This window comes from Oncorhynchus gorbuscha, linkage group LG25 (genome assembly GCF_021184085.1).
Source record: "Oncorhynchus gorbuscha isolate QuinsamMale2020 ecotype Even-year linkage group LG25, OgorEven_v1.0, whole genome shotgun sequence".
NCBI lineage: Eukaryota > Metazoa > Chordata > Actinopteri > Salmoniformes > Salmonidae > Oncorhynchus > Oncorhynchus gorbuscha.
In genome coordinates this window covers 4,893,627-4,919,053 of record NC_060197.1, presented here as the reverse complement: position 1 = coordinate 4,919,053, position 25,427 = coordinate 4,893,627, and the positions used below count along the sequence as shown (strand labels likewise).

Below are 25,427 nucleotides of genomic sequence, written 5' to 3'. Positions count from 1 at the left end.
TTAAAGCAGTGAGTCCAGACTTACTCCACATAGTAGCTTCCATAAATAGGGTCATCGATCTTCTCCCAGCCATACGGCAGCTCTGTGGAAGAGACAAGCACAACGACATACTAGTCAGTCAACAGGCCGGGGGACAGCATGTCGATTCACAGAACAATATATTCATCAGGCAATTTTGATCACAACATTATTGTATGGTCATTTATTACAGAGAATTTGAGATGAATTATAAAATCTTAATTGACTACGCTAAATCTGAAAATGATTTATTATGCTCTATGGTAGCTGTGCTAGTTACTGAATACTTGGTGAGGTCTATGAGCCTCCAGACTTGCAAACACTGTCAAAACATTTGGACAAACTTAAGAGACAAGACACATGATAACCCCATCAGCATTTGCAATCAAAATTCAGATCCAAAATTCATGAGTGTGAAGGAGAATGGCTGTTTCTCAAGCAGCGGGCCAAAGGTTACTTAATCATTGTCAATATGGCCCCACAGGTCTACACCAACCATCTCCTGAACTCTCACACTACACCAAACACACTGATAGATGGAGTGGTTTGAATTGGGGTGATTTTAAATATTCATGTCCTGCCATCATTTCTATGTTGTAAATATTCAGTTATGAAGCCAGCGATGTTTGGATATAGTTTAAATGTTTGTATCGGGAGCACGTACATAGCTCCTGGGCCCCTTAGCCCACACAATATTTAACTGAAACACATTACACCATTACAGTGGGGTCTCAGAATAGACTGACTGTGGATCTAACACAGTAGCTGTCAACTGTCGTGGACCAAAATAAACATTTGAGTGGAACGTAGAATGCCATAACTTCAGTCATGTCGGTGTTGATGGTGCAGGTGTTCCTACACATTGTATCTACTCTGATATGATGAGCCACCACTGTGGCATCAAGGAAAGTATTATAAATAGGCTTGGGTCGGTATCCAGGAATTCATACCTTCATACCGACCTTGTTCCATCCCGGGATATTCGATAATACTGGTTAGCAATGCTAACAATTACATGTAAAATCTCATAGCGAATGCTAGCTAAATGCTAACGAATTTATACAGTCTCTGACATAAGCTATTTGCATGATAGACATCCCAGCTGATAAAGTTATACAAGTAACTCAAAAATGCTACTCAAAATTTGCTGCATGCACAAAACAAATGTTGACTCTTGATCAAGGAGGGAATTATCTGCTGTTACCAAGAGGAGCTTGATTGCAAGAAGCTAACCGCTTAGCTATCTAGCTAGCTAGATAACTAGCTACTAAGTTAGCAAACCAAATGCACAACTGCACAGCTTTAGCATATTTTAGAAAGTTAACTTAATAGTTATTAGATATCTAGCTGGCAAACATTTAGTTGTTCCATAGTGTAACTACATATATCAGGATATAGATCACCTAGTATGTGCTGCACAACAGTGAGTGACTCATCATTTAAAAAAGATGAGGTAGGGCCTCCCAGGTGGCGCAGCAGTCTTAGGAGTTACTACAGACCCGGGTTCATTCGGGCTGTGCCACAACCAGCCGTGGCCGGGAGTCCCATAGGACGACGCACAATTGGCCCAGAGTCATCCCGGTCTGGGGAGGGTTTGGCCGGTGAGGCTTAACCTGCCTGCGGGCTGACCCCGGCCGCCAGATGAACGATGTTTCCTCCGACACATTGGTGCGGCTGGTTTCTGGGTTAAGCTGGCAGATGTTAAGGAGCGCGGTTTGGCAGGTCATGTTTCGGAGGACGCATGACTCCACCTTCTCCTCTCTCTCGAGCTCATTGGGGAGTTGCAGTGATGAGACAAGATCGAAAATTGTGGAGAAAAAAAAGTTGCTGTAAAAACTGATAAAAAAATACATCAAAGAATTAGTTTCAATGGTATTGAAAAACCCTCCAGTGGATATTTCCAAATAGCCCGGTATATGATATATATGGTATTCTGCCCAAGCCTAGTTATAAATACAAATATAATATGACTAGGCCTAGGGACACTTCATGACCTAACCAGGAAAACTCAATGTGAAACTGATTTGTAACTCACAATATAGAGGGTGGAGGGAGCTGTGTCCATAGAAATATAATTACTAGAATGGTAAAGCCCCTCACACCACATCAACTTTACTGGAACACTCGTGGGTACACTCAATATGGCTGAAAGTAACTCTATCTATGTGGCTAAGTACTTGGGCTAAAGCTGACTCACACTACAGAGGTCACTAACCCAACCTCCACTCCAAGTGCATCTTCATCAGGGAATTGTTTGATCAGCCTCCCTCTCTCTCTATTTCACCAGGGGTATACAGTAGGTTCAGCACACTGTGTTTGTTATTTGTGATCAAAGTGGATCTCTCCCAAACCCTGACCTCCTCCCATCATTCATGTCTGACAGGATTGTTCTGCCTCTCTCTCTCCCCTTTCTCATTCTCCCTCGCCTCTCACTCTGGTCCATTGACTGAGCCTGATTCCATCTAAGGCTATGAGGCTGGTCCAGAGTGAGAGCCGCTCTAATCACACACACACAGAGAGAGAGAGAGAGAGAGAGAGAGAGAGAGAGAGAGAGAGAGAGAGAGAGAGAGAGAGAGAGAGAGAGAGAGAGAGAGAGAGAGAGAGAGAGAGAGAGAGAGAGAGAGAGAGAGAGAGAGAGAGAGAGAGAGAGAGAGAGAGAGAGAGAGAGACTGTGCTGGACTAATCAGGAGAGTAGAGATAATATCTCCTGACCACAAATAACAGTCAGAATGGGGTGATAATGTACCGTCCACAGGCTTTCAGGACCTCCATGATGATTCAGAAATAGGCTGGCACACACACACACACACACACACACACACACACACACACACACACACACACACACACACACACACACACACACACACACACACACACACACACACACACACACACACACACACACACACACACACACACACACACACACACACACACACACACCTCTCTGGTCACCCCCAAAACCAATTCTTTCTTTGGCCACCTCTCCTTCCAGTCCTCTGCTGCCAATGACTGGAATGAACTACAGAAATCTCTGAAACTGGAAACACTTATCTCCCTCACTAGCTTTAAGCACCAGCTGTCAGAACAGCTCACAGATTACTGCACCTGTACATAGCCCACCTATAATTTAGCCCAAACAACTACCTCTTTCCCTACTGTATTTATTTCATTTGATTTATTTTGCTCCTTTGCACACCACTATTTCTACTTTGCACATTCTTCCACTGCAAATCTACCATTCCAGTGTTTTACGTGCTATATTGTATTTACTTTGCCACCATGGCCTTTTTTGCCTTTACTTATCTCACCTCATTTGCTCACATCGTATATAGACTTGTTTCTACTGTATTATTGACTGTATGTTTGTTTTACTCCATGTGTAACTCTGTGTCGTTGTATGTGTCGAACTGCTTTGCTTTATCTTGGCCAGGTCGCAATTGTAAATGAGAACTTGTTCTCAACTTGCCTACCTGGTTAAATAAAGGTGAAATAAAAAATAAAATGACACACACACACACATACACAATCGCAAGAACTTGGACACACACATTTATTTGTGAGTCCTTCATATTAACATCCCTGGCTCCATTGTCATACACATGCACAGTAAGTCACAATACATCAATACAAGCACATGCATGCCATATGTCTCTTCCTTTTACTCACACACATATACTATTCAACACACGGAAGCCCCCCCTCCCCGACACACACACACACACACACACACACACACACACACACACACACACACACACACACACACACACACACACACACACACACACACACACACACACACACACACACACACACACACAAACACACACACACACACACACACACACACACACACACACACACACTACCACACACCACTCCCTGCCCCCACCAGCCACAAAAACGAACTCACTAACATGTGCTGTGACTGATATGTGAGTCTGCTAGGAGTGGGTTGACAGCCCTAGGGAATAGCTCCTCTCCTCTCCCTTCCTTAGCCCCATCTTCACTCATTAAATATGAAAGAGGCTGGTTCATGTTCTCACCTCCACTGAGCTCCACACACAGAAAAACACCACACAGATCAAAGTCCTGCCATGTATTTCTGCCACGCACCACTCCGTCTAATGAAACACCCTTCTATTAAAACCACCTGAGCTTCAGAGCTAGGCAGGCAGTCTGTCTGTCTGTCTTCAGCAGAGCTTCAGAGCTAGGCAGGCAGTCTGTCTGTCTGTCTTCAGCAGAGCTTCAGAGCTAGGCAGACAGTCTGTCTGTCTGTCTGTGTCTTCAGCAGAGCTTCAGAGCTAGGCAGGCAGTCTGTCTGTCTGTGTCTTCAACAGAGCTTCAGAGCTAGGCAGGCAGTCTGTCTGTCTGTGTCTTCAGCAGAGCTTCAGAGCTAGGCAGGCAGTCTGTCTGTCTGTGTATTCAGCAGAGCTTCAGAGCTAGGCAGGCAGTCTGTCTGTCTGTGTCTTCAGCAGAGCTTCGGAGATACACACAACACCACACTGCAGGTAGCCAATATCTCTAGATTTCTACTGTTTGTTTCAATGTCACTGTTTTTGGCTGAAAAGGGCTTGTGTAGAGCACATGCATGCAACACACGCAGAGGCACGCTTACACATACATACCCGCACGCACACACACACGCACACAGCAGTGACTATGTTTTTGTGTGTGTGTGCAGTAAGTGTGTTTTAAATGCTGAACTCCAGAAGACTCTCTTTTCACTAAGCACAGCCCCTGTCAATTAGTAGCCTGGGAGTAATGATTCCATGGATCTGGGAGAAAGAGAGAGAGAGTTGTGCTGTCCATTAGCCTGCAGCGCTGAAGAGAAGGGCCCCTTTGTCACTGTAACAATTTGTGCTCTCTTTATAGGGCCAACACTCAGTCTAAACGCTGCTGTGGAGGAGCTGTCAACTCCCAGGAAGCCTAAGGAAGGATACATCTGAAGGAGCTTATAGTTCCGGTGCCGACAGTGATGGCCGCCTCGCTTCGCGTTCCTAGGAAACTATGCAGTTTTTTGTTTTTTTACGTGTTATTTCTTACATTAGTACCCCAGGTCATCTTAGGTTTCATTACATACAGTCGAGAAGAACTACTGAATATAAGATCAGCGTCAACTCACCATCAGTACGACCAAGAATATGATTTTCGCGACGCGGATCCTGTGTTCTGCCTTCCAACCAGGACAACGGAATGGATCCCATGCGGCGACCCAAAAAAATGACTCCGTAAAAGAGGGAAACGAGGCGGTCTTCTGGTCAGACTCCGGAGACGGGCTCATCGTGCACCACTCCCTAGCATTCTTCTCGCCAATGTCCAGTCTCTTGACAACAAGGTTGATGAAATCCGAGCAAGGGTAGCATTCCAGAGGGACATCAGAGACTGTAACGTTCTTTGCTTCACGGAAACATGGCTCACTGGAGAGACGCTATCGGAGGCGGTGCAGCCAGCGGGTTTCTCCACGCATCGCGCCGACAGAAACAAACATCTTTCTGGTAAGAAGAGGGGCGGGGGCGTATGCCTTATGGCTAACGAGACGTGGTGTGATCAAAGAAACATACAGGAACTCAAATCCTTCTGTTCACCTGATTTAGAATTCTTCACAATCAAATGTCGACCGCATTATCTACCAAGAGAATTCTCTTCGATTATAATCACAGCCGTATATATTCCCCCCCAAGCAGACACATCGATGGCTCTGAATGAACTTTATTTGACTCTTTGCAAACTGGAATCCATAAATCCTGAGGCTGCATTCATTGTAGCTGGGGATTTTAACAAGGCTAATCTGAAAACAAGACTCCCTAAATTGTATCAGCATATCGATTGCGCAACCAGGGCTGGAAAAAACTTGGATCATTGTTACTCTAACTTCCGCGACGCATATAAGGCCCTGCCCCGCCCTCCTTTCGGAAAAGCTGACCACAACTTCATTTTTGTCATGCAGGTGAATGAGGACCCAAAAGCGACTTGGCGAAAACAGAGTTTTTAATCCAGTAAGATACTTAACAAAACAAAAGGCATAATACTACTCGTAAAGACGAGAACAGACTGGAGACATGATCAAGAACTGCAGGTTGCCTCGGGAAGGCACTTGAACCTAGCAGACTCAGACACCTGCTCACCACGCAGCATCTGAGGGAAACACGACACGACAGGGCAAAACATAGACACAGCACGGTGAATATAGACAAGGATCCGACAGGGCAGGAACGGAAAACAAGGAGAGAAATAGGGACTCTAATCAGGGAAAAGGATCGGGAACAGGTGTGGGAAGACTAAATGATTGATTAGGGGAATAGGAACAGCTGGGAGCAGGAACGGAACGATAGAGAGAAGAGAGAGCGAGAGAGTGAGAGAGGGAGGGGGAGAGAGAGGGATAGAAAGAGGGAAAGAACCTAATAAGACCAGCAGAGGGAAACGAATAGAAGGGGAAGCACAGGGACAAGACATGATAATCAATGACAAAACATGACAGTACCCCCCCACTCACCGAGCGCCTCCTGGCGCACTCGAGGAGGAACCCTGGCGGCAACGGAGGAAATCATCAATAAGCGAACGGTCCAGCACGTCCCGAGACGGAACCCAACTCCTCTCCTCAGGACCGTAACCCTCCCAATCCACTAAGTATTGGTGACCCCGTCCCCGAGAACGCATGTCCATGATCTTACGTACCTTGTAAATAGGTGCGCTCTCGACAAGGACGGGAGGGGGGGAGGGAAGACGAACGGGGTGCGAAGAAAGGGCTTGACACAGGAGACATGGAAGACAGGATGGACGCGACGAAGATGTCGCGGAAGAAGCAGTCGCACAGCGACAGGATTGACGACCTGGGAGACACGGAACGGACCAATGAACCGCGGAGTCAACTTACGAGAAGCTGTCGTAAGAGGAAGGTTGCGAGTGGAAAGCCACACTCTCTGGCCGCAACAATACCTTGGACTCTTAATCCTGCGTTTATTGGCGGCTCTCACAGTCTGTGCCCTGTAACGGCAAAGTGCAGACCTCACCCTCCTCCAGGTGCGCTCACAACGTTGGACAAACGCTTGAGCGGAGGGAACGCTGGACTCGGAAAGCTGGGATGAGAACAGAGGAGGCTGGTAACCCAGACTACTCTGAAACGGAGATAACCCGGTAGCAGACGAAGGAAGCGAGTTGTGAGCGTATTCTGCCCAGGGGAGCTGTTCTGCCCAAGACGCAGGGTTTCTGAAAGAAAGGCCGCGTAGTATGCGACCAATCGTCTGATTGGCCCTCTCTGCTTGACCGTTAGACTGGGGATGAAACCCGGAAGAGAGACTGACGGACGCACCAATCAAACGACAGAACTCCCTCCAAAACTGTGACGTGAATTGCGGACCTCTGTCTGAAACGGCGTCTAACGGGAGGCCATGAATTCTGAACACATTCTCGATAATGATTTGTGCCGTCTCCTTAGCGGAAGGAAGTTTAGCGAGGGAATGAAATGTGCCGCCTTAGAGAACCTATCGACAACCGTAAGAATCACAGTCTTCCCCGCAGACAAAGGCAGACCGGTAATGAAGTCTAGGGCGATGTGAGACCATGGTCGAGAAGGAATGGGGAGCGGTCTGAGACGACCGGCAGGAGGAGAGTTACCCGACTTAGTCTGCGCGCAGTCCGAACAAGCAGCCACGAAACGGCGCGTGTCACGCTCCTGAGTCGGCCACCAAAAGCGCTGGCGAATAGACGCAAGAGTGCCTCGAACACCGGGATGACCAGCTAACTTGGCAGAGTGAGCCCACTGAAGAACAGCCAGACGAGTGGAAACAGGAACAAAAAGGAGGTTACTAGGACAAGCGCGCGGCGACGCAGTGTGCGTGAGTGCTTGCTTAACCTGTCTTTCAATTCCCCAGACTGTCAACCCGACAACACGCCCATAAGGAAGAATCCCCTCGGGATCAGTAGAAGCCACAGAAGAACTAAACAGACGGGATAAGGCATCAGGCTTGGTGTTTTTGCTACCCGGACGGTAAGAAATCACAAACTCGAAACGAGCGAAAAACAACGCCCAACGAGCTTGACGGGCATTAAGTCGTTTGGCAGAACGGATGTACTCAAGGTTCTTATGGTCTGTCCAAACGACAAAAGGAACGGTCGCCCCCTCCAACCACTGTCGCCATTCGCCTAGGGCTAAGCGGATGGCGAGCAGTTCACGGTTACCCACATCATAGTTGCGCTCAGATGGCGACAGGCGATGAGAAAAATAAGCGCAAGGATGAACCTTATCGTCAGACTGGAAGCGCTGGGATAGAATGGCTCCCACGCCTACCTCTGAAGCGTCAACCTCGACAATGAATTGTCTAGTGACGTCAGGAGTAACGAGGATAGGAGCGGACGTAAACGTTCTTTTAGAAGATCAAAAGCTCCCTGGGCGGAACCGGACCACTTAAAACACGTCTTGACAGAAGTAAGAGCTGTGAGAGGGGCAGCAACTTGACCGAAATTACGAATGAAACGCCGATAGAAATTAGCGAAACCTAAAAAGCGCTGCAACTCGACACGTGACCTTGGAACGGGCCAATCACTGACAGCTTGGACCTTAGCGGAATCCATCTGAATGCCTTCAGCGGAAATAACGGAACCGAGAAAAGTAACGGAGGAGACATGAAAAGAGCACTTCTCAGCCTTTACGTAGAGACAATTCTCTAAAAGGCGCTGTAGAACACGTCGAACGTGCTGAACATGAATCTCGAGTGACGGTGAAAAAATCAGGATATCGTCAAGATAGACAAAAACAAAGATGTTCAGCATGTCTCTCAGAACATCATTAACTAATGCCTGAAAAACAGCTGGCGCATTGGCGAGACCAAACGGCAGAACCCGGTACTCAAAATGCCCTAACGGAGTGTTAAACGCCGTTTTCCACTCGTCCCCCTCTCTGATGCGCACGAGATGGTAAGCGTTACGAAGGTCCAACTTAGTAAAGCACCTGGCTCCCTGCAGAATCTCGAAGGCTGATGACATAAGGGAAGCGGATAACGATTCTTAACCGTTATGTCATTCAGCCCTCGATAATCCACGCAGGGGCGCAGAGTACCGTCCTTCTTCTTAACAAAAAGAACCCCGCCCGGCCGGAGAGGAAGAAGGCACTATGGTACCGGCGTCAAGAGACACAGATAAATAATCCTCGAGAGCCTTACGTTCGGGAGCCGACAGAGAGTATAGTCTACCCCGAGGAGGAGTGGTCCCCGGAAGGAGATCAATACTACAATCATACGACCGGTGAGGAGGAAGGGAGTTGGCTCGGGACCGACTGAAGACCGTGCGCAGATCATGATATTCCTCCGGCACTCCTGTCAAATCGCCAGGTTCCTCCTGAGAAGTGGGGACAGAAGAAATGGGAGGGATGGCAGACATTAAACACTTCACATGACAAGAAACGTTCCAGGATAGGATAGAATTACTAGACCAATTAATAGAAGGATTATGACATACTAGCCAGGGATGACCCAAAACAACAGGTGTAAAAGGTGAATGAAAAATCAAAAAGAAATAGTCTCACTGTGGTTACCAGATACTGTGAGAGTTAAAGGTAGTGTCTCAAATCTGATACTGGGAAGATGACTACCATCTAAGGCAAACATGGGCGTAGGCTTGTCTAACTGTCTGAAAGGAATGTCATGTTTCCGAGCCCATGCTTCGTCCATGAAACAACCCTCAGCCCCAGAGTCAATCAAGGCACTGCATGTAGCACCCGAACCGGTCCAGCGTAGATGGACCGACATAGTAGTACATGATCTAGATGAAGAGACCTGAGTAGTAGCGCTCACCAGTAGCCCTCCGCTTACTGATGAGCTCTGGCCTTTACTGGACATGAATTGACAAAATGTCCATCAAATCCGCAATAGAGGCACAGGCGGTTGGTGATCCTCCGTTCCCTCTCCTTAGTCGAGATGCGAATCCCTCCCAGCTGCATGGGCTCAGTCTCTGAGCCAGAGGAGGGAGATGGTTGCGATGCGGAGCAGGGAAACACCGTTGATGCGAGCTCTCTTCCACGAGCCTGGTGACGAAGATCTACCCGTCGTTCTATGCGGATGGCGAGAGCAATCAAAGAGTCCACATCTGAAGGAACCTCCCGGGAGAGAATCTCATCCTTAACCACTGCGTGGAGTCCCTCCAGAAAACGAGCGAGCAGCGCCGGCTCGTTCCACTCACTAGAGGCAGCAAGAGTGCGAAACTCAATAGAGTAATCCGTTATGGATCGATCACCTTGGCATAGGGAAGCCAGGGCCCTAGAAGCCTCCTACCAAAAACTGAACGGTCAAAAACCCGAATCATCTCCTCTTTAAAGTTCTGGTATTTGTTAGAGCAATCAGCCCTTGCCTCCCAGATAGCTGTGCCCCACTCTCGAGCCCGGCCAGTAAGGAGTGAAATGACGTAAGCAACCCGAGCTCTCTCTCTAGAGTATGTGTTGGGTTGGAGAGAGAACACAATCTCACACTGGGTGAGAAAGGAGCGGCACTCAGTGGGCTGCCCGGAGTAGCAAGGTGGGTTATTAACCCTAGGTTCTGGAGGCTCGGCAGGCCAGGAAGTAACAGGTGGCACTAGACGAAGACTCTGGAACTGTCCAGAGAGGTCGGAAACCTGAGCGGCCAGGTTCTCCACGGCATGGCGAGCAGCAGACAATTCCTGCTCGTGTCTGCCGAGCATGGCTCCTTGGATCTCGACGGCAGTGTTACGAGCGTCTGTAGTCGCTGGGTCCATTCCTTGGTCGGATCCTTCTGTCATGCAGGTGAATGAGGACCCAAAAGCGACTTGGCGAAAACAGAGTTTTTAATCCAGTAAGATACTTAACAAAACAAAAGGCATAATACTACTCGTAAAGACGAGAACAGACTGGAGACATGATCAAGAACTGCAGGTTGCCTCGGGAAGGCACTTGAACCTAGCAGACTCAGACACCTGCTCACCACGCAGCATCTGAGGGAAACACGACACGACAGGGCAAAACATAGACACAGCACGGTGAATATAGACAAGGATCCGACAGGGCAGGAACGGAAAACAAGGAGAGAAATAGGGACTCTAATCAGGGAAAAGGATCGGGAACAGGTGTGGGAAGACTAAATGATTGATTAGGGGAATAGGAACAGCTGGGAGCAGGAACGGAACGATAGAGAGAAGAGAGAGCGAGAGAGTGAGAGAGGGAGGGGGAGAGAGAGGGATAGAAAGAGGGAAAGAACCTAATAAGACCAGCAGAGGGAAACGAATAGAAGGGGAAGCACAGGGACAAGACATGATAATCAATGACAAAACATGACAATTTTGTTGATCCCTGCCTACAGACAGAAACTAAAACAAGAGGCTCCCACGCTGAGGTCTGTCCAACGCTGGAACGACCAAGTTGATTCCACACTCCAAGACTGCTTTCATCACGTGGACTGGGATATGTTTCGTATTGCGTCAGATAACAACATTGACGAATACGCTGATTCGGTGTGCGAGTTCATTAGAACGTGCATTGAAGATGTCGTTCCCATAGCAACGATTGTAATTGTCAATAAAATCCTTTGACACTTGTGAAATGCTTTTAATTATACTTCGGTATTCCATAGTAACATCTGACAAAAATATCTAAAGACACTGAAGCAGCAAACTTTGTGGAAATTAATATTTGTCATTCCCAAAACTTTTGGCCATGACTGTATATTGATTGGGAGTAGTACCTTTCTTCAGCCACAGTGTGTAATATGTGCAAAAGTACTATCTCACATCTCAATAAACCTTCACTCTTGCGCAGACATTTAGAAACAAAACATGCCAATTTTAAAATAAGCCACATTAGTTTTTTGTGCGAGAATAAAGACAACTTTTGAGTAGCAAGACATGTATAAAAGCAACAGATACCATTAATAAGAAGGGACTAGAAGCGTCTTATATGGTGAGCTACCGAGTGGCTAGGACAGGCAAGCCCCATACTAGTGTGGAGGACTTAATTCTTCCTGCTGCCGCAGATATGGCTGGGACAATGCTGGGGGAAAAGGCCAACAAAAACTATACAGACAATGCCTTCATCAAACAATGCATCAGTAAAATGGCCAGAGATGTTTTGAAACAATTACTGCTTCGCATACAAGCCAGTGTATTCTATGCGTTACAGCTAGACGAGTCAACAGACGTGGCATGCCTGGCACAGCTCCTGGTATATGTCTGTCAAGTTTATGGGGGGTCAATTAAGGAAGACATCCTCTTCTGCATACCACTGGAAACCAAGACAACAGGAGGGGATATTTTTAAAGTACTGGACAGCTTTGTGACATAAAATGGATTTTGGTGGTCAAGATGTGTTGGTATCTGTAATGATAGCGCAAAAGCCATGACAGGGAGACATAGTGGAGTGGTAATGCGCATGCAAGTAGTTTCTCCCGATGCCACTTGGGTACACTGCAGCATCCACCGAGAGGCTCTTGCTGCCAAGGGAATGCCTGACAACTTGAAAGACGTTTTGGACACGACAGTGAAAATGGTTAACTTTGTTAAAGCAAGGCCCCTGAACTCTCGTGTTTTTCTGCATTGTGCCATTGATATTGGCAGTGACCATGCAACGCTTATACAACATAAAGAATTGCGCTGGTTATCAAGGGGAAAAGTATTGACACATTTTTTTTGAATTGAGAGACGAGTTTAAAGTTTTCTTTACTGACCATCATTTCACTTGTCTGACAGCTTGCAAGAGTACGAGTTTCTCACACGACTGGCCTGTCTGGGTGATGTTTTTTCTCACCTGAATGATCCGAATATAGGATTACAGGGACTTAATTGTAGGATTACAGGGACTCTCCGCAACTATATTCAATGTGCGGGACAAAATGATTAAGAAGCTGGAGCTCTTCTCTCTCTGTATTAGCAAGGACAACACACAGGTCTTTCCATCATTGTATAATTATTTTGTATGCAAATGAACTCAAGGTTATGGACAATATTGTTGGATTTGGGGTCAACTTTGATCAGAAGCATAGTATATAAAGGTGTGAAAGAGAATGTTTTTTATGTCATAAGTTAATGGTTCTCTGTGGAAAGACAGAGTGGCTATGGAATGTGCTGGGTGGATGGGAGGGAGTCACGGGAGTGCGATAGGGGATACGGGTGGAGAGCTTTGGATGAGACATCAAGGGGGTCGAGGTCAGGTCAGGTCAGGTCACCTTAAGGAAGACAGAACGGATTATTACTCTATCACTTCGTCTTCCTGTGGAACCATAAGATGTAAGGATTGGAGAGAAGGAGGAGTGTCTGAAGTGGAGTATATATACTTGTAGTGGTGGAAACATGTCTCTCTCTGAATACAGCTGTGTCGACCCTTTGGAAAGAATTCAACTTTAAGCTTCTCTAGTGTCTGGGAGTTATTTACTCTGTAAGTTATTTTAAAAATTAGAACCGAACAATATCAAATGTATTATAGCGAAGCACCTGAGTGAGTTGGGTGCGGAATTACACAGGTACGTTCCCGAAACGGATGACACAAACAACTGGATTCGTTATCCCTTTCATGCCTTGCCTCCAGTCCACTTACAGATATCTGAACAAGAGAGCCTCATTGAAATTACATCAAGTGGTTCTGTTAAAATTGAATTTAATCAGAAGCCACTGCCAGATTTCTGGATTGTATCCTGCCTTGGCAAATCGCGTTGTTAAGACACTGATGCCCTTTGCAACCAGTACCAATGTAAGAGTGGATTCTCGGTCCTCACTAGCATGAAAACTAAATACAGGCACAGACTGTGTGTGGAAAATGATTTAAGACTGAGACTCTCTCCAATAAAACCCAACATTGCAGAGTTATGTGCATCCAATCAAGCACACCCTTCTCATTAACCTGTGGTGAGTTATTCAATTTTCGATGAACAAATAAGGTTTTATATGAAGGATGGTTAAATAAAGAGCATAATTATTGATTATTATTACTTGGTCCCTGGTCCTATATGGGCCGGGTTGTGATAAAAACTCACACTCATTCTTCTGTTTAATAAATGTATCGTATAGTGTGTGTGTGGCAGGCCTACAATGATGGAAAAAACAACATTTGAGAGTGCGCTGACCCTGGTGCTAGAGGGGGTACGCAGCTGGAGGTTGAATGTTTGAAGGAGTACGGACCTATAAAAGGTTTGGGAACCACTGGTATAGAGCAAAGAGACAGCCACTATTGAGTGTTGAAATAAAACAATGGGTTATCCCACAGGGTTTTCCATGCAGTCTGAGAAATGTCGACATCAGTAGGATAGGCCTCAGTAAATGTTCCTTTGGTTTATTCCATTTTGATTTCAGCAGGGTTCTCTAAGCTCTCCCCCTTCTTTCACTCTCTCCTCCTCTATCTCATTCCCTGTTCGTCCATCCTCTCCTCTCCTGTCCGCTCCGCTCTCCCTGTTTGAACAGCTCTAAAGGAAAACGCTTTAAAATGCACTCGTACAGAGGGACTTTTTGAAGTAAAGTTTCATGCTCTCATGCTCATGCATATTTCATCTGGCCTTTCTAATTCTGTCTGAGGAGAGGAACAGCCCATGTTACCCATGTTCCCCTGCTTTCCCTTCTCCTTTCTTCAGGGGAGGAGCTGGCTGAAGTGAATTCAGGTCACCTGCAGCACATGGGACTGTTTCGTCTCTGATGTCGCACCCCCTTCCCACTGGTGCCTGCTTAGACAGGAGACCAATACATCTCAACTTCTTCCTTCAGCCGCTTCCTCCACTCGCTGAATATCTCTCCAGGGTATTCCCACTGAGAGTCAGGTGTGTAAAGTTATGCCCTTAGGCCCCTGTTTGAAAGCTCCACTTGATTCACTCGCCAAACAGCTATCGTTGTTTTGGAATGGACTGAGGAGAGAGCAACTGAGACGGGAGCCACTGAAGGAAAAAGGAAAATGGGAATTGAACGAGGGTGCGTTGTCACAGTGATAGCACCACCATGCTGAGACAGAGGTAATATCAATCAGTCTGCTGCTGAGAATGAGGAGGAGGAGGAGCAGGAGGAAGAGGAGCAAGTGGTTTGCTGGGTTTATTCTCTTTCCTTGATGAGGTGGTTGCCAGATGGAACAGAGGACATCTATATAGCCCCTGACACACTGATATATACTGTATATTAACATGACAGCCCCAGTCCAGTTGAGTCACAACAGCTGGACTGAAACAGAGTCATAAACTGAAACAAGTCTTAAGAAACAAGACCTTGAAGGACCTCAAGTAAATCATCTCCTTACACTAGGCAGCATTCCATTGACCTAGGTTTATTCGACAAAAACAATGTAATTGCGACACGTGTAATGTAAACAGCCGATATAGGAGACATTTTCTAAAGTGTGACAACATTTGTTTCCGTTTGACAGGTTGGATGTTGTCTTTTGTGTAACTTTATTGCGACAAATGATGATGGAAACGGTTTTTCCAATGAATTATGATAGCGGAATCTTTTTTAAGGTGCGCGTGATGCCCCAGCATTTGCAAATAAATTATTTTTCCGTACTAAATCCATAAGACGGCCTAATTTGTAAACAGGCTGACAGTGAGTTGTGAGCAAAATAACCAGGAGGGAAGTTGACAATGGCTATTAATAGGCATTCTATTGTTGCAGTCCTCAAAGATTGAATCAAATTAATCAGATCCATTTACCGCCCGTAGGTCAGGGTGACAATAGTCTAAATGCCTACTGCTTGAAAAATACATTTTTTTTCAAATATACAAATAATGTTTCTTCGCAGGACAAGGAATGTCATCACTTTCAAGAATGCCTGAATTGCTTCACCTTGCTTTTCTGGTTGGCTGGATGAAAGTTTCCCCATCCAATGATTTCAGATCTACAGGAGTGCAAATTGAACCATGGCGCGGACTGTGGCGATATGTTGGCAAGTGAGAATTATGCGAAAATGGCAAATACTAGTCAATTTCTTGCATTCTATCCATGCTGTCTTTCGCAAGCTACCTGCGACTGATAGGTGGGAGAGCACACAGACTGTCGGCAATTTATTAATGAGCAATTCTATACTTCATTTATAATCGACACTGCGGGTTTATTTTTTAGGCGTGACGTCATGACGTCCAGCTGTTTATATCGACACAAGATAGTTAAATGGAAACGCAGCGCAGTGGGCAATTGTCACATCTATTTTCGATGCAAACTTTGTAAATGTCAACCCCCCCAAAAAAATCACAGGACAAGTTAATGGAATCATAGCTAATGTCTCACTGTGAAGGGAGATAGTTTCCATGGTAACCTGTGGAGGAGGAAGTGAGGGAAGTCTTTTGGGCTGAGCAGAGGGGCTGTCTGATGATGGTGGGCCCATTTGGACTACTAATCCTGCAGACACGTCAACCCTCCATGTCGCTGTACTTGACCCCTGACCCCTAACTGCACCCACTCAAAACAAGGAGTGGAGTTAGCAAAAGTATGCACTTAGGGCTAGGTTTCACTGTCGCCCCCGGAAATGAGCACACAGTCAATTTGAGCTGAATACAAAAAAAAAACTTAAATTGAAGGAGAAAGGTTGCTATTCTGGCATTTACCTAGGACGTAATAACTAACACAATCAATATTTCCCCACCGGGGTAACCTTTGATTTATAATCACACCTGAGCTCCCCAATCCACTGTGTTTGCTATAGTCTTGGAATTGGGATTCACTATCAGTAGTTCAAACAAGTTGGAAAATTCGTTATCTCCAAACCAGTGTCTAAATATATTATGTGAAAACTGCGTGTTTCTATGATCTGTGGTCAAAAAGAAGTTAAAAAACCGGTGATTTTCAAAACCAGCAATGAGTTTTTAGCCAGAGGTATTTTATTTCTCCCCACATCAACACAACCATTTAAAAATAACTGGTTTTAAAATGATTCACCTTTGATGATGTAGTACGTTTTTACTTCATACTTTTTCCCACAAAACATAGAAATGTGCCGTTTTCAGATACGTCGACACTGGTAGTGTGCTGAAGATAATGACAATGAGGTTGGAAAGTGGTGAAGTTGCCCCTTTAAGTTCTTCAGGAAAGCTAAGGGAGTTGGTTTTGTCCAAAAGCAGTGATGTTCAAAAGCCATCTAAGCTCAGCTGATCTCTCCCTTCACAGCGAGGGTAAAACAACCAGTGGAGCAGAGCAGGTGACTTACTCAGGTAGAACAGCCTATTACTAGAGTTGATTTAGGTGCTGTGGAGGGAGGATGCAGAAGAGAGGAAGGAAGGGGGAAGCATGGACGGTTGAGGATGATTAACCATTAAGTGTGTCTGGAGTGAGGTGGAGCGTGACTGGGCTACTGAAGGACTCCTACCTCTCCTCTTCAGCCTCTCCTCTCAACGGGCTGGGAGAAGGACACACACACACACATCCAGCCACTGGAGAGCCTTACGGTTGTGGGCGGAAAAGTTGCCGCACCAGGCGGTGATACAGCCCGACAGGATGCTCTCGATTGTGCATCTGTAAAAGTTTGTGAGTGTTTTTGGTGATAAGCCAAATTTCTTCAGCCTCCTGAGGTTGAAGAGGCGCTGTTAGGCCTTCTTCACCACGCTGTCTGTGTGGGTGGACCATTTCAATTTGTCCGTGATGTGTACGCTGAGGAACTTAAAACTTTCCACCTTCTCCACTACTGTCCGGTCGATGTGGATAGGGGGGTGCTCCCTCTGCTGTTTTCTGAAGTCCATGATCATCTCCTTTGTTTTGTTGACGTTGAGTGTGAGGTTATTTTCCTGACACCACACACCGAGGGCCCTCACCTCCTCCCTGTAGGCCGTCTTGTTGTTGTTGGTAATCAAGTCTACCACTGTAGTGCCGTCTGCAAACTTGATGATTGAGTTGGAGGTGTGCATGGCCACGCAGTCATGGGTGAACAGGGAGTACAAGAGAGGGCTGAGAACGCACCCTTGTGGGGCTCCAGTGTTGAGGATCAGCGGGGTGGAGATGTTGTTTCCTACCCTCACCACCTGGAGGCGTCCCGTTAGTAAGTCCAGGACCCAGATGCACAGGGCGTGGGTCTCGAGCTTAATGACGTGTTTGGAGGGTACTATGGTGTTAAATGCTGAGCTGTAGTCGATGAACAGCATTCTTACATAGGTATTCCTCTTGTCCAAGTGGGTTAGGGCAGTGTGATTGTGATTGCGTTGTCTGTGGGCCTGCTGGGGCGGTAAGCAAATTGGAGTGGGTCTAGGGTGTCAGGTACTGTGGAGGATGTTCTCAGAATATACCCATCAATCATGTCACAGACCCTCCCTTCTCCTCTCCTGCTGGAGACTCAAGGTGAGGGAGGGCGACAACTTTTACTCAACGCACGCATGCATGCACACGCACGCACGCACGCGTACACACACACACACACCTATCTGACCAGCACTGAGAGGGGTAACGCATAAGGTCAGGGTCCTCAAACCACTCCTAACACCACACCAACCTGATGTGTGAGTATCTGGGTATGTGAGCACAACAGAAAGACAAGCCATCATATAAGGCTATTAGGAAAGAACATGTCGACCTTTCAACCCAAAAAGCCTTCCCTCTTTCCTGACAGTCTCATCTGCATAGTTTTTTTACAGCCGGACAGAAAAACAATTGCTGCTATTTTCTCCGGAGACTGTTTTCACTGGGAGGAGATGAGAGAGTGAGCTCTGTGCTAACGGGTGAGACACGATGATAACTTTGTCTGGTGCGTCTCAGGCATGCTCCGTTTTACATGACTAGAATATAATTACCTATGCCCCGGCCTTGTCTCTCTCCCCCTTCCCTTTCCCTCTCCATGTCGCTCTCTCTCTCTCTCTCTCTCTCTCTCTCTCTCTCTCTCTAAGCCCTCGGTCTCGACACAGAGACGGCGTCAAAACAGACGAGACATAAAGAAACACAATGGAACAAAGCAGCCATTTAAAACCTTCAACCTTCAAACTCCTCCCAATGCCATCACAGCCCAGATCCCTATCCGTCACACCAGTCACTCCTAACCAAGGCCTTTCATTGGTTACACTGGATTCTGGATTCAATGTGTGTTGTGCGACAGCTTCTTAGGATAGAACTAACCTGACTTTTAAATGATGAAATGCATTGAAATAGTGACGACCGACAGGCAGGCAGGGTGGATTAGTTTTCTTGTTTTTTTCTTTCTACGTATCAGGGGGATTCTGTTGGCTTCTCTGAAGGCACAGTGAGCTAGCAGACAGGTTGTATGTAGAACAGGAGAGAGAGACAGAGACAACTCTCAAAACAGGGGAGCCTGTTCTGTCTTCTCATCCAGCAAATATGTGGTAAAACAGGAAAACAAGCTGGCTTTGAGGGAGAAGGAAGGAAGACAGAATTAAACAGCAGGCTTTGATTTGAAGACTGTCCTATTCCAGGTTCCCTCAAGTCAAAAAAATGAAAGAGGACAGCAGGAAGATACAGAAGGAGAGAGAGAGGTTATGTAACCAAACCATAGCGCTCCTCTGATGATGAGATCTCTCTCTATTATCACTGATGTGCCTTTGAACCGGGGGAATCAGCTGACAACCACTCTGCTGCTGGCACACACACACACACACACACACACACACACACACACACACACACACACACACACACACACACACACACACACACACACACACACACACACACACACACACACACACACACACACACACACACACACACACACACACACACACACACACACACACACACACACAGGTAGCAGACGTATACCTGAATAATTGACAGATCTGCATGTATAAGTTGTTTATAGATCAAAATGGATGTTAGAGGATGTATAGTGCTGTTTCGTCAGTGTGTGTGTTCCTCCCATCCTCAGGGCTCCATGTCTCTCTGTTTGTTGAGTCTCTCCTCCTACCTCTCGTCTGTTGTTCAGAGACAGAGTTTAGACCCCATCCTGTGATCCTGTTAATGTTCACCAGAGCATGGGCACACACACACACTACACCCCTGCTCCACATGCCTCCTAATCAATACACAATATACAGCACCAGCTCATCTCTCCTACACATCTCTCAGGGAGGCCTGCTTCGCGCCTACCCAGCTGTCAGCTAGTGAAACATGGGCAGATTCTCACTAACGTTCCCCTGATTATAGCTCCTAGCCCCGGCATGGGCCCTGGGGATCCCCTCTTAGATCCCCTTCTCCAGCGGGTTGAGGTCAGGGTCCACATGCCTCCTAATCAATACACAATATACAGCACCAGCTCATCTCTCCTACACATCTCTCAGGGAGGCCTGCTTCGCGGCTACCCAGCTGTCAGCTAGTGAAACATGGGCAGATTCTCACTAACGTTCCCCTGATTATAGCTCCTAGCCCCGGCATGGGCCCTGGGGATCCCCTCTTAGATCCCCTTCTCCAGCGGGTTGAGGCTCTACATGGAACCATAAGTTCTGTCTCTCCCAGGGCCAGCGATCACTGGATGATCTGTCCAACTAGATCAATATTCATCTCCTTCACATACAGTACATTACATCTCGTAGCATGCTACGAACGTCCTGACTGGAGGAATGGGATTGGAGGTACCCAGATTAACATCTCGTAGCATGCTACGAACGTCCTGACTGGAGGAACGGGATTGGAGGTACCCAGATGAACATCTCGTAGCATGGAACGTCCTGACTGGAGGAACGGGATTGGAGGTACCCAGATGAACATCTCGTAGCATGGAACGTCCTGACTGGAGGAACGGGATTGGAGGTACCCAGATTAACATCTCGTAGCATGGAACGTCCTGACTGGGGGAACGGGATTGGAGGTACCCAGATTCACATCTCGTAGCATGGAACGTCCTGACTGGAGGAACGGGATTGGAGGTACCCAGATTCACATCTCGTAGCATGGAACGTCCTGACTGGAGGAACGGGATTGGAGGTACCCAGATTCACATCTCGTAGCATGGAACGTCCTGACTGGAGGAACGGGATTGGAGGTACCCAGATGAACATCTCGTAGCATGGAACTGGAGGAACGGGATTGGAGGTACCCAGATTCACATCTCGTAGCATGGAACGTCCTGACTGGAGGAACGGGATTGGAGGTACCCAGATGAACATCTCGTAGCATGGAACTGGAGGAACGGGATTGGAGGTACCCAGATGAACATCTCGTAGCATGGAACTGGAGGAACGGGATTGGAGGTACCCTGATGAACTAGATCAGGGATGGGCAGTTTTGATAGGGGTGGGGCCACAAAAAATGTGAAGTCTTCCATACTGCCCCCTCACACATATTGTGAGCAGAACATTTTAGTGGCCCCCCTTTTGACAGCGGAGATTTGTTTGTTTGTTTGTTTCAAAGAAAAGTGCAGTTCTACATATTTTGCCATGAAGCAGAGAGAATATTTAGCAATTGTATAAGGATCTGTCATTTATGTTATTTCACCTTTATTTAACCAGGTAAACTAGTTGAGAACAAGTTCTCATTTACAACTGTGACCTGGCCAAGATAAAGCAAAGCAGTGTAACAGAAACAACAACAACACAGAGTTACACGTGTAATAAACAAACGTACAAAAATCTACATTTCATGTAATTCTGCTCATTTTGACAGGAGGCAGAGGAAAATGAGCTGCTCTCAGTTTTTAATCTGACATCTGAGTGAGACTGACTAACAAAGTCAATAGCTTGCCTCTAAACTAACCTAGCAATCACATTTGTTTTGCTGACACTGACTGACAATCAGTGACTGACATAAGAGAAAAAGTGATCTGAGGGCTTCAAAAGGGAGGCTGCCAGTTGTCCATCCCTGAACTAGACCAAGATGGTTTCATGGGATTCATCTTCCTAAGACATTCTCTTTGTTTCCTCTTTCTTGTCATTTTCCAAATTGGTCAACTATCTTCCTGTCTCCTTCATTCTCCTGCTTATATTTTGGATGGCCTCAGAATACTGGAGCCCTACTGTCTGTGTATATACAGTATGTGTGTGTGTTTGGGGGGGGGGGGTGGTTGTGAGAAACTGTGGCTGATATGAGCTCCATTCTCCTCAGCCTGACTGTCTCTGTGTCTGATATGAGCTCCATTCCCATCAGTCTGACTGTCTCTGTGTCTGATATGAGCTCCATTCCCATCAGCCTGACTTTCTCTGTGTCTGATATGAGCTCCATTCCCATCAGCCTGACTGTCTCTGTGTCTGATATGAGCTCCATTCTCCTCAGTCTGACTGTCTCTGTGTCTGATATGAGCTCCATTCCCATCAGTCTGACTGTCTCTGTGTCTGATATGAGCTCCATTCCCATCAGTCTGATTGTCTCTGTGTCTGATATGAGCTCCATTCCCATCAGCCTGACTGTCTCTGTGTCTGATATGAGCTCCATTCTCCTCAGCCTGACTGTCTCTGTGTCTGATATGAGCTCCATTCTCCTCAGCCTGACTGTCTCTGTGTCTGATATGAGCTCCATTCTCCTCAGCCTGACTGTCTCTGTGTCTGATATGAGCTCCATTCTCCTCAGCCTGACTGTCTCTGTGTCTGATATGAGCTCCATTCTCCTCAGCCTGGCTGTCTCTGAGTCTGACATGAGCTCAATTATCCTCAGCCTGACTGTCTCAGTGTCTGATATGAGCTCCATTCCCATCAGCCTGACTGTCTCTGTGTCTGATATGAGCTCCATTCTCCTCAGCCTGACTGTCTCTGTGTCTGATATGAGCTCCATTCTCCTCAGTCTGACTGTCTCTGTGTCTGATATGAGCTCCATTCCCATCAGTCTGACTGTCTCTGTGTCTGATATGAGCTCCATTCCCATCAGCCTGACTTTCTCTGTGTCTGATATGAGCTCCATTCCCCTCCACCTTACATACCCCTGTCTACTACTCAACACATACATCTCACCCAGATGAGGGAGAGATAGAGATAATGAGAGAGATAGAGCAGGGAGAGAGAAGGGGTGATAGGAGAAAGATGGAGGGTGAGACTGATGGGGAAGATGGAGCAGGAGATGGGACGAGATGGAGAGAATGAGACAGGGGAACAGAGCGATGAGTGTGAGAAAAAGTGAGGTAGAAGAAGAGAAAAAAATAAGAGTGAGAGAGAGAGAAGACAGAGTGGGAGACATAATGGGAGAGAGAGAGAGAGAGAGAGAGAGAGAGAGAGAGAGAGAGAGAGAGAGAGACGAGAGAGATAGAGTGTGAGAGGGGCTTCAGGGTTGGAGAGATAGAGGATTCGGCTTCAGACTCCCGCGCTATCAATGCCGGAGATCACTCAAAAGCACATTGCTGAATGGAGAAAAATGAGAGCAAGATTTTTCAGGATGCAATAACATCCTATTCCTCACCTCATGGTCATAGGCTGTATCTCTTCTGCAATACTATATTACTGCATAGCGTCTTCTTTCCCCATCAGTCTCCTTACTCTTACTCTCTTAGTCAAACCATCTGAATGACACTCACTCTCCTTCCGCCCTGCTGCCTGTTTGTGCGTCAGTGTGTGTATGTGTGTGTTTGTGTCTGTGTGTGTAGTGTCCATTCTGTGGTGGTGCATAGCTCCCTACTCCCAGTGGGGGATAAAGAGGTCTCTGTTAACCACCCTACCCACTCCCACAGTCCCTCTACAGGGGCTAAAAGTAGCACCATCTCCACACAGGTCAGGTAACAGAACACGGTTATAAAGACACTGTACACATCTACAAGAGTCAGACAAGGACCCCAAATAAACCACTGTCCTCAGTGACTGATGACTATTCATATATAATGGTATACGGCAACACCCATCCTTTCAGCTCTTGGATCAAAACACTGAAGATATTGCAAACCGCCATCAGACGATGAATAGATGCTAATGATTTGGACCCAAAAAGGAATTCAAAGGTTTTACGGGAGAGAGAATTGAGTGACTTTGAGAGAGCGAGAGAAGAGAGACACTTACCGTCCTCTTTGCATTCTTCTGGTGGCTTCGCCTTCTTCGCCAGCCGCGGGTCCAGCCACGACGTCGTCTTGGTGTTGTGGCTTGACGAGAGAGAAAAGGAGAGACAGTGACAGGAAGAGAGAGAGAGAGCCAGTGAGGGAGGAGATTCTCAATTCAGCATCATTTAAGAGAAAAAGAGACGTTCCCCTGTGTGCCCACCCTCTAAACTAGCTGGCGCGAAGAAAAAACCCTTTAGGTTAACAAAATGGCAATCGATACTTTTAATTTGCACACTGTTTCTCATTAGTGCAGGGAAGGATGGAGGGATGGCGGGAGAAGGGGAGAGGTGTGAGTGATAGAGCTGAACAGCTGTGGGCTTGGCAGGATCAACACTGCGGGCTGTAAAACTGGACTGTGATCAGATGAGAGGCGGTGCCAAGGAAACTTCAATGGATCTCTTTATCACATCTGAGGACATAATGCCCTCCCTTGAAGACGATGACAGGACAAGAGGGGGAGGGAGGGAAACGTGGCTACAGGAAAGCGGGACAAGCTGCCGAAAAAATTATCCCAAATCCACCTTTGGGAGGGAACACTGAGCACTACTTGAAAATCTCAGGTGATGAAATCTCTCTCTCTCTCTCTCTCTCTCTCTCTCTCTCTCTCTCTCTCTCTCTCTCTCTCTCTCTCTCTCTCTCTCTCTCTCTCTCTCTCTCTCTCTCTCTCTCTCTCTCTCTCTCTCTCTCTCTCTTCACGCTCTCTCTCTCTCTCTCTCTCCATCTTTTCCTTTTGATTCTGCTCTCAATCTCTTCCCACCCCTCTCTCTTTCCCTTCTCTTCTCCTTCTCTCTCTCTCTCTCTCTCTCCCTGTATCTCTCTCTCTCTCTCTCTCTCTCTCGTAACACTATCTCTTCACGCACCTCTCCCTTTCCTTCTCTCTCTCTCTCCATCATTTTTCCTTTTGATTCTGCCTTTCAATCTCTTCCCACCCCTCTCTCTTTCCCACTTTCCCTTCCTCCTTCTCCTTCTCCCTCTCTCTCTCTCCCTGTCTTTCCCTGTATCTCTCTCTCTCTCTCTGAGGAGGATTCTGGATAAACAAATTGATGGAATCTGGAGACAAATCAAAGGGAGCCATCCCGTTGGCATCTGGTACCGCCTTGGCACCACATCATTTACTTTTCCCAAAACGTACAGCTACAAATTCGGCGGCTAAACGCGTTAGCACAGAACGTTCCAGATTGATTCATCTAGATGTAGGAACACACAGGGCCTGGGTGGGCGAGACATACGGAGACCTAGTCTAGTCTGCAGTGGGTGGAATTAACAGTCTGCCTCTGTGAAGGAGAGGATACACGAGAAGTATTTGACTGGCTGACTGACCGGCTGACCGACTGGCTAACTGACCGGCTGACTGGCTGGCAGACAACTACATTAAAACTAACCCTGCTGGATGTTTTCTCTGCTACTCTATTATACGACACAATGAAAGGCAGTCCTCTGGGAATCGGTTGATGTTTCTGTCACATAAATTCGAACGATTGTTAATTTCCTAAAGGATTCTGTAATAACCTGCCTATTGACTGATGGACACACACAGACAGGCACATACACACTCACACAG

At 46.8% G+C, this 25,427-nt stretch overlaps 1 protein-coding gene across 1 annotated transcript in view; it reads right to left on the bottom strand.

Annotated features, from left to right (window-relative positions):
• LOC124014401 (membrane-associated guanylate kinase, WW and PDZ domain-containing protein 2-like) overlaps positions 1 to 25,427 on the bottom strand; it is a 303,113-nt gene that overhangs the window by 55,028 nt on the left and 222,658 nt on the right. The window contains 2 exon segments of the mRNA XM_046329317.1: positions 25 to 82; positions 23,829 to 23,908. Coding sequence (XP_046185273.1) covers positions 25 to 82; positions 23,829 to 23,908 — 138 coding nt within the window.